Below are 10407 nucleotides of genomic sequence, written 5' to 3' on the forward strand. Positions count from 1 at the left end.
GTTTGAGGTGGCCAGTGACACATTGGTGGAAAATGACAGAATTAGGCGACTTTTTGTGCCTGAGGGGTCCCCAGTGATGCTATTTCATCAATGGAAGAGCAGAAGGTGATTAAAACAAGAGAGATAATCTCTAAAATATACATGGCTTGATGCTAACATGTTTGTTAGCTGTCAGAATTCTGATTAAAAAAAAAGTCAGAATTCTGAGATTAAAGTCAGAATTGTGACTTCTTTCCCATATTAAACTGAAATAAAATTTAAAAATCAGTTAACTTTTTTTTTTACTTTTTTCAGTGGCCCTAATCTTCCGTAGTTGTTAGTGAAAGTTGATCATGATGATCTCAGAGGGGGGGCTTTAACCCTAAACTACAATTTAAATCTAAACTCAGTGTTTTAATAATCCAGACTAGGCTGAACCAAATAAGGTTTCATTACATTACAACTTGACTCTATCTAGAGTTGTTTATTTAGCCAAAAAAAAAAAAAATCATGTAACTGATCCTTAACTGTCATAGAAAGCTGTCAGCATTTCTGAGTATCTAAAGTATTAAAAAAGGGGTAAAAAAGTTTTCTTTTGCAAACTTTCAGTCACTCTGACAGAGTTTCGGTTCAAGGGACCCTAAACCATAAAAACATATTTTAGCAGTGCTGAATGCTCCTTCAGAGACCTTAATAGATGGGGTTTAAAAGTTGTATATGGCTTTTACTTTAATATTTATTTTTTTCTAAATTCTTTTCATTTTAATCTACTCAATAGCAGAATAATTAAGTTTTCCTTCAAATATTTGCTCAACTTGCTTTATTTGCTAACAGTTTATTATTTTAATTATACATTTGGATTGATTTATGTTCCTTGATTCTAAGATGCAATGTTGTGTTTTTTCCAGTAGAGGTCAGCATTGCACAATATATATTCTCTTGATGAAATGTCATGTTTTTATTTATTTTGAGTGGCCATTCAACAGCTGCTGATTTGCGCTTGAATTAATAATTTTAGCATTGCTGAGTGATTTCAGATTATATTTTCCAGCAGAACAATCTAATCTGAGCTCAGAGTTTTGTCACCAAACCTGCTTTTGTTTACACACTCAACGGTCTGTGGTTACAGTGTAAACAATATGGATTTCACTACACTGGAACTCAAATTGGTTCTTTGTTAGAAGTTTGTTGCCATCATTGTGCTTTGGATAAGGTTGTGTTGATCTGCCTGTTCTGTAAAAATCCTCCACACTGTTTTGGATTTGATTATGTAGAATATTCTTCTGCTTTTGACTGTTTATTTTCGTGCTAAAACAGTAGGTCAAATGTGTAAACTACTGTGTTACATAAACTTTGGCCTGGAGCCTCCTAAGGCACAATGATGGGTTGTGACTCTCTTATCTCAACTTTTATTTTAGTTGAATTTAACGTGCCTGATAAAAAAAGATCTTCCATCTAAAGATAATTCAAGTGAGGAACTTTTCTACTTTGTGTTTAGTGTGATTGATTTTGAAAATTGAAACAGACTTTAGCGTATTATTCCGATTTTTCATGGGTTATATTGATTTTTTATTTATTTATTTTTTGTTCAAACATCCCGTGTTTCTTCCTTTGCAGAAATTGGGACATGCAATTTATTTATTTTCTTACAGTGTCCTTTCTAGCAATGTGGCAATAAGAATAAAAGTCAAAAAGAGCCCAACAGATTCAGTGGAGCAGCACAGCTATAGCCATAGTGTCCCGCTTGATTTATGCGTATAAAAAGCTTTATTCTAATCCATGCAGGGAGTTTTACAGATTTTTTTGGACATTGCAATCTAAGTAGAACAGGAAAGGAAAAACAGAAAAAAAGGATAAAAGAAAGAAAGAGGAGATGAAAAGGAGATAACGATAAAAAAAAAAAAAAGGAATGTTTAACTAACCTTTAATGTCATCTCCCTTTTATCGGGAGATGACATTTAAGGTTAGTTAAATATTCTGCTCTCCTCCATGCTGATTCCTAAGCTGGTATAAGCCAGGTTGATGCCATGTAGAATTCAAATTGAGCTACACGTATTGATCTGGAAAGCCTTATGTAGAAAGGGAGGGACATTCAGCTGGGCGTCTGCCTCACATGCCGAGTTTTCAGCCAATCACAGCAGCAGCAGCAGTTTGATGTGTTTCACAACCAGATGAGTTAACTGCTGCTGTGTTTGCTTCACATGAGCAGTTTGGCCTTTTAGTTTTTTTTTTTTTACTCCACTGTTTTTTCTTTTTTTGTTTCCATTTATGTAGCGACACTGCCTATGGGCCTGGCGTACATCTAACAGTGTTGTTGCTTGTATCAAAGCGCATTCTTTCTAAATTATTTTATAACTTATGCCACTCTTTGTTTTTGTTTTTTGTTTGGTATTTTTAAGGATTTTGATCCAGCAGAGATTTTAGCCTCAAAACGAAGCATAAATAAATAATTCAACACATTTCTTCCTCCAGACATCAGTCATGTTAAAAATAAAATGTCTGGATTTTTGCTGCTTTTTTTCTGGTTTGTTAGTCTTTATTCTGAAAATAAACCAGAAGATTGAGGTTATTATTTTTTTTTTTTTTTTGAGCGCTGCTTTCTAAGTTTATTTTTACGTTTTTCTTGTTGTAAATAATTTCTTATCTACACCACTTCCTGTGATTATGAGCTGGTATTTCAGTCGACTTCCTCATTAGTGGAAAATGTTTGTGCTGTGTTACATAACGGCCTCTCGCTCCGGAGACTCTGACTTCTCTGACAGGCCTGCCTCAGAGCTGGCCGTCCCACAGAGCGAGGAGATGATCAAGAATATACCTCGCCTCTTCATGTAGTTCCCAAAAAAGAAATAAATCTTAAGCTTTACACTGATAGGTGAACAGATGAGTGTTTGAATGAGCATAGCTTGGCGTAAATCCATCTTTCCATGCAGACGGTCCTCCAGCCTTCGTCTGCTCCCCACCGTCTCCCAATGGTGGACCGCAGATAAGAAAATGAATCTGGGTTAGCATGAATGAGCTTCTGTCTCACATCAGCTTCCTCTAACTCTGCTCGTCTGAAATAATTCAGAAACTCCTGAGTCCTCCGTTATCTGGGCAGATTTCTGTGCCAAACTGATCTAAAAGTTTGATCCACCTTTTTATTTGTTCATATTTTTGGGGGGGATGCATTTGTGTGTTTAATCAAAGCATGCCTGCACAGAAGTTGGTGTATGTTTACACTTTCTGCAGACGGTGGGATTTGTGCTGAATGTAGGCCAGCAGAATCCCTGTTACGTCAAAGGCAGTTAGGCGGGCAGATGCAGGGAGGGAGCTGCTGCTGCTGCTGCTGGTTTGTGCAGATGTGGTCATGGAGGAGGCTGTGGCGCACAACGGGGACAGACTCGGATAAGCTGCAGCCAACGGCGGCCGACGACCATGAAGACGGTCCTGAGCCTGCACAGGAAATGGGCGCACGCGGTCAAGACCATCCGCATCCTGCAGGGACTTGTGAGTGCCGTCAGGCTGCCGTCAGGCTGCCGTGGCGACGGGTCAGCTCTGTGCGGGTCCGCACCTCGCAGCCAGACCCAGTTTACTGAAACAAAATCGGGGGAATTCATTACATTTAGTGTTTTTTAAAAAGAGCTGATTAATCCAGAATCGAGGTTTGGATTTGTGTTTTTTTTTTCTATTTTTTTAAAGTCAAATATTTTCCATTAAACTAAACATAATTTGTTAAATTTAAGTTTCTTCTATCAAACATTAAGCTGGCGTTTATTTCCCTCTGTATCTTGATTAAGTTTCATCTCAGCCTTTAGGTTTTTTGTTGTTGTTTTTGGCAACTTGGATACTTTTCTACCTTTTTTAGCTTTTCTCAACCAGGTTTAAAACGAGAAACTTAGAAATTGAAGCGCTGCTGTTTGCGATGCGCGGCTGAACGTCTGCAGGACGTTCGTTTAGTTCAAACCCTGAAGATTCAGAACTTGGCAGCGCTGATCGGACCCACAGCTGCTCTCTGAAGCATCAGGTGTTTAAAGGATTCTGGTCAAAGTGGAAAATCTATTCCTCTTCATCTCATCTTTTTTGTGTTTATTTTTTGGTTCAGTTTCTCTTATTGTAAGAGATCTTTAAAAATTGTTTAAATTAACTTTTATTTGCTGTGATTTCTTTAATTTTCTAAAAGAAAATTCATTTTCAAAAGTTTAGTTTTTAGTTTTCAGCATGAAATTTAAGTGACATAATTTCATCAAGACATTCAATGACTTTTGGGATTGCACCATCATTTTAGTGTTTAATATTAAAGTTCTAATGGTTCCCTTTATTTTAAGTGACAAATAATTACATTTATATTCTATATTGTGTTTATATAAAGATTTAAATGTTTTAAATGCATCTTTATCTTGTCTTTTTTTCAGAATTTTTTATCCTATTAGGCTTTTTTCCCCCCTGCACAGATCCATGGATGTGATAATGTTAAAAACACTTTATTCTTTACTTTCTAAGGGACATGACTCACTGTTTTAATGATTAAGTCTTTAAATACTCTAAGGCTAAAAAATGATAAAAGCTAATTCAGTGCTGCTGCTAATGCTACCTGGCTGTGCAGAACCGCTGTTAGCAGCATCTTATCAGAAATCAGACCGTTTCCTTTAAGGTCTGACCTGCTGCTTAAAGGAAACGTTTGATGCAGAGTTTTATTAAATTATTTGCATCAAATAATGTAGAAAATTGTTGTTTTGATGCTTTGAATGAGTATAAGTATATATTTTAAGTGAGGCATTGTCCGATCTGCCCAATCGATAGCTGAAAAGTCAGCTGACCGTCTGCGCCTTCGCTCCTCTCCTGGTGTCTCCTGGTTGTGTAACGGCGCAGGCTAATGAAATGGCTTTGTTTGTTACATCACAGGAAGGCATTATTAATCTGTTCTGTGAAATAATCTTTGCTTTCCCCTTTTGTTTGTCCCCAGAACCCGGTCATGGAGGAGACGGTGTGGGAGCAGTACACCGTGACCCTGCAGAGAGTGAGTTCCCCTCCGTTCTACATTATTCACAACCCAAACAGACGCTCTGTTGTTCCCACCGCTTCACTTGGAGAGCATCTGAATTATTTGTGAGGCTCTCTGAAACTCTTAGAGCCAAAAAGCAAAGTGAACTTAAAAAGTTTGAAATCCTGAACTGTTTTCCACTTCTTCATGCCTTGGTGTAACATACATGTTTAATATCGCTTGTAAACGAAGCGATGAAAAGCTTCGTGCCTAAAAGTTTGATTGTGTGGGACTCGTGCCGCCATTCAGTCGTGTTTGACTCTAAACACATGAGCCCAGGCAATCGCCCCGATGAGCTCATTGTCTCGTGCAGCGGCTCGATGCAGCCAGAAAAAAAAAAAAATATGCAGGAAAAAGGTCTTTTGCTTGCAGGCATGTGACCTCTACATGTTACCCTCCCCTCTCCTGCAGCCAGCTGTCACTCCCCTGCCATGTCCATCCACTCTCCTGCCGCTCATTAACTAATGCCTCTGCCCCCTCAGAACATCACTCATTGGGTTTAACTCGGCTTGCAGGATGATATTCGTTAGATTAGAGTCATCAGGAGGTGAAATGAGCAGCTTTATTCTCTCTGCATGTTGAAACAAAAGACAGGAGGACATTACAGACGTGTTTCTGTAAAAGGCCCTAAAGAAAAGGTTAAAAATGCATCTGCCTTTCCTCCTAATACTGAAAATGATTTAAAACATCAAATAATTTCAGTCTTTAATATAAAAAAACGAGGTGGATATAATTTCTTGTCATTTATAGGAAAAACGCAATTAAAAAATGAAAAGTTTTTAACCCAGAGATGTCGACCAAAGGAGGATGACGTCCTCACCGCGGTTAGCCATGTTGGTGGTTTAATGGGCGTCATGTATCTGAAACCATAACGAATAACTATGTCACTGTCCTGAACACGCTACTTTGAAAAAGTAATTAGTTATAGTTACTAGTTAATTCTCCCAAAAAGTAACTGAGTTAATAACTGAGTTACTCCACAATAAAAGTAACTAGTTACTAGTAAAAGTAACTATTAAGTTTCTTGCCCTGTAACCTTCACCACTCGACCCCCACCTTCTCGCCGTGTGTTTCCAAAGCCAGCTGAATAGAGCGGACGACAAAGACAAGAACCTGCAGAGAGTTTAGCATTTATTGCAACTCAGGCCCCGTCCACACGAAGTCAAAACGAACACGAAACGCTAATATTTTCCAAAACGTTTGCCGTAAAGACGGAGACGTAAAATAAATGTGAGTGTCCACACGAATGCATGAAAACGCTGCAAAATGTATGCCAGGCCTGTAAGTGGCGCTGTGGTGCCAAAGCAAAAATAGGCGACGAAATGTTGGGCATGCGCACTAATATTTATACATGGTTGCCCTGCGGGTCCATTTTCGTGGTTAAGTCAAATTTAGGTGCTGAACTATGTCGTCGATATTGCTCTGTTCTTCCTGGAGATATTCCAGAAGAAGAAGATTCTGTTGTAAGCCCGACAGCAGGGTAAGTAGCATTAGCAGCAACGGCGCCATTGTTGTTGTGTCGCGCATGCGTGTTTAGAGGCGACGCTATGACGCATGCGTGTAAAAAAAAAAAAAAAAAAAAATATGCGGTTAGAGCGTAAAGATGGAAACGCGAAAACGGCGTTTCAGAATCTTCCCACTCTGAAGGCTGAATAAAAAAAAGATAGTTTACAGACCCCCGAAACGCCGGCTTCGTGTGGATGAGAGGCTGGTTTGGTGAAAAATTTGTGCGTTTAGGCCAGGGTTTGACTTCGTGTGGACGGGGCCTCAATGTAAATGACATCAGGGGGGAACGCTTAACATGGGGGGAACGCTATCTGACGGGCCTGTAAACCCGGTCAGATAGCGTTCCCCCCTGCTTAACATGGGGGGAACGCTATCTGATGCGGTGTAAATATCATCAGGCTGCATTACCTCTAGTCATGGGTGTGAAGTTTTTTAACAGGGCATTCAGATCTGGTGAGTGTATGAAATTAATAACTGGGATGTCTAATTCTGAAATCCTGTGTGTTTGGGTTGTTATAGATACTGCAACATCTATCTATCATCTATCTATCCATCCATCCAGCATTTGATCCTTCACGCTCTCCGTAGTTCCCCTGTGGCGCGAGCACAGGGCGGCTGTTACGCGCCTTTAGCGAGCATGCGCGTTTCCTGTCGCTTGCTCGGTGAATCGTGCCGCCTGCGCTGTGTGGAAATGCAGCGGAAACCGTATGTGATGGGGAAACGCAGCTCGACGTAACACCGGTATTTCCATCTGGAAAACACTGTTTTGCTGCGGGAGTCCTCCTGACTTCATCTCTCTGTGTGTGCTCTACGTTAACACCCACCAGCGGAAACACCCACCTACCCAACTGACAGACGTAATCTCACTATACATCAACCATTCTCATCCTCCCCTCTCTCATGACAAGGCGTGCACGAGTCCTATCATTAAAAAAGGTTCATTGTGCGACCCGAGTAACGTGCAGTAACAGGGTGTCTGCAATGGTAACTGCGTTATAGTTACATTAAGAGTAATAATTTTAATTACTCGTTACTAAAAAAAAGGTAACGGCATTAGTAACGCCCATCACTGGTCCTGAACATGTTGAAATGCAACATAATAGACTTAGATTTATTTTGTATACAGAAGTGTAATGAAAAAGAGATTTGGTTTAGAACAGCTCTCTAGACTATTTTATTTTTTAAAGTGCAGCCTTGATAAGGTAAGCAGCAGCAGTTGTTGTTGTTGAGCTGCTACTACCGCCTCCAGCTCCTGAAGCACTCGCTTCTCCTGGCTCAGGGGAGGAAGAGGACGATGACGATGCTGTGAGGGTGGTCGTCCCCTGGGTTGAAGAGGCTGACGTGGTTGAAGCAGTAGTGGCACTATCGGCAGATTTAGCAGTGGTCCGGGAGGAGCCGGCTGGGAATGTTTCATTATTTGACAGGGAAGCAGCTAGAGGTCTCTCCTCATTTTCACCTGCAGAGGACTGAGCTTCCCTTCTAGATGCTGAAGATTGCCCTGGAGCCGTCTGAGGAGCCTCCATTCATGCAGAGCTCTTTGTTTTCTATCAGAGTTTGGTCTGTTTTCTCCAGTTAGCTAGCCTGATAAACCAGACTAAATGTGAGATTAAAGGTGTAATTTAGTCTGGCCTCTGATGAAAGAGACATCGGAAGATTGGTGAGAACAACCATTGTTTTTCAAACCATGTCTGTGCCTATTAGCCAACGCTCTGACCAATGAGCGCAACTAACTGTGACGTAGTAAGCGCGACAGAAAGCTGGTGGGGGAGTGTAAACAAACAGCCTGTTGGTAAAACGGCGAATACGTCCTTCTTAAAAATGAATGAGCGTAGAGCCACTTCCTGCTCGCGTTTCAACGAAAACCCAAAGTCCAATCCTTCCAAAACTGATTCCAAAGCTGAGTCAAACGAGAACTGTTCAATAGTTGCTGCCATCTTGCTTGTTGTGCTTCTCCAGTGTCGTGCAGCTTTGTCGCCACGCCCTCAAAACCCTGCTTTGAGTCTGCTTTCAGCCCAGAAATTCAAAACGCATCTCTGCGTTGTGATTGGCCCGCCAGTTCTAGGGCCAGGGGAGTTGATCGAGGCTAGATCACTAGCAGGCAAAAATGATTTTGGCTGCTGGTGGGTGGGGCTAGTTTACTAGGCTACCAGTTAGCGATTTCTTGATTTCTAAAGTTAAATATATTATGCTGGATTCTGGAGTCTCTGTAATTTGAAGGCTAAGCAATAGAAACTGATGGTATGAAGACCACACCTCAGCAAGATGAAGGAAAAAACACAGTTTAACTCTTTATATCAGTCTGTGCAGAAGGAAAATGAAGTTAGAATCTGTTAAAATCCAACTTGGCCATTCAGCTGTGGAGGCTTTAGAGATGATTTATGATTCTGAATCGGATACTAACCTGATTGAGGTGAAGAGATCAAAACTGGAAGCTTAGACTTCCATAAAAAGGTGGAATGTGGGTCATATACGGAGAAAAAGAACGTGAAGCTTTAGACGACTGGAGTTGAAATGAGTGGATTAGAAAAGCTAATGGACCCAGTGCTTATAGTTATCGCTCCATTGAACGTTTCCCTTCAACTCCCTGCACCAAAAAACTGCAGCTGAAATGATTTTACTCACTGATTCTCATCAACCATAACTTTCTGGAGATTAATTACAGGCTAAATGTGTCAAAAATTGATCTTTTTCTTTTAAATAAAATTTTATATAATGTTGAGTTTATCTGCAGCCAGATTAACACGGTTCTCGCTCCCTGGAGCCATGTTTACCTGACCCGCTGTAGGAATAAACTAAGCTGACTGGAAAGAGAGGATTTGGTTTAATCCACACAACTGTAGCTATAATATATCTGAAGTTAAGCTACACTAATATTTACTGAAACAAGACAACATGGCTACTGACTGATTAATGAAGTAATAATTAAATATTTGATCAGCTTCGGTTTTAAATAATTACATTTTTAGTTTTTAAAAAGAATGAACCATTTTTTTTTATTTTGAGCCATGCAATATTTCCTGTATTTACTTTAAACTCAAATGGTTTCATTTCTCCACAATTAACCTGTAGTCTAAACGTCATGTTTGATTTAGGGGTGCACTGATTGCAAATTTCCGGCTTTAATAGATTTTCTTTTAAAGGCCTGCCTCCTGCTCTAGCTAGGGCTGTCACAATAACCGCACGAATGAAATATCGCAATATCAAGAAGCTCACCGCGCTACAAAACAAGCCACCGCATCTTGGGAGAACAGTTAAGAGGATACAATGGCAGCTGCACTGATATCAAAACCAAATGTTACTTACCAAAAGTCAAATTTGCCTTTAAAAGTTCAGCCTTCTTTTGAATTTTGTTAAGTTTAGTCGGAGAAATGAGGCATATCTGTGCCATTACTGCCCTTTGATCTGCGTTCAATAAAGTGTCATCTCTTTTTTTTTTTTTTATAACCTTTTTTTTTATATATATATATATATACATACATATATTTAAGCGCCATGTTTCAAAGGAAATTTTGCCATGTAGTTGGTAATTTAACAATATACAAACACATTTGGGAAATAAATAGATTAGAATAAAGAAAAAAAAGATGGTGCAATGATATCGCATATTGCGATATTTAGCCTCCTTGAATAATCGCAGGGGGAATTCCTCAACCGCGACAGCCCTAGCTCTAGCCCCATTTTGACCTATGCCAAAATATTTTTGATTTGTAACTAGGGTTGTCATGATACTAAACTTTTCAACTCGATACCGATACTAAGTAAAATATTCGATACTCGATACCCTTTTCGATACCACAAGAATAAAAACAAAGACTCTAAAATTCAACTGAAATATTTTCATTACTAAAAAAATACAAGAAATAAATAAAAAAAAACGATAAGAATAATATATTCTTATAATA

The 10407-nt window shown here is 39.5% G+C and overlaps 1 protein-coding gene across 5 annotated transcripts in view; it reads left to right on the forward strand.

Annotated features, from left to right (window-relative positions):
- tjp2 (tight junction protein 2) overlaps positions 1 to 10407 on the forward strand; it is an 82031-nt gene that overhangs the window by 36382 nt on the left and 35242 nt on the right. For all 5 annotated transcript variants that reach the window (XM_015373200.1, XM_015373196.1, XM_015373198.1 and 2 more), the window contains one exon: positions 4922 to 4975. In XM_015373200.1, the coding sequence (XP_015228686.1) occupies positions 4922 to 4975 (54 nt within the window). The remainder of the gene's footprint in view (positions 1 to 4921; positions 4976 to 10407) is intronic.

Source organism: Cyprinodon variegatus, unplaced genomic scaffold (assembly GCF_000732505.1).
Source record: "Cyprinodon variegatus isolate N-32 unplaced genomic scaffold, C_variegatus-1.0 Scaffold82, whole genome shotgun sequence".
NCBI lineage: Eukaryota > Metazoa > Chordata > Actinopteri > Cyprinodontiformes > Cyprinodontidae > Cyprinodon > Cyprinodon variegatus.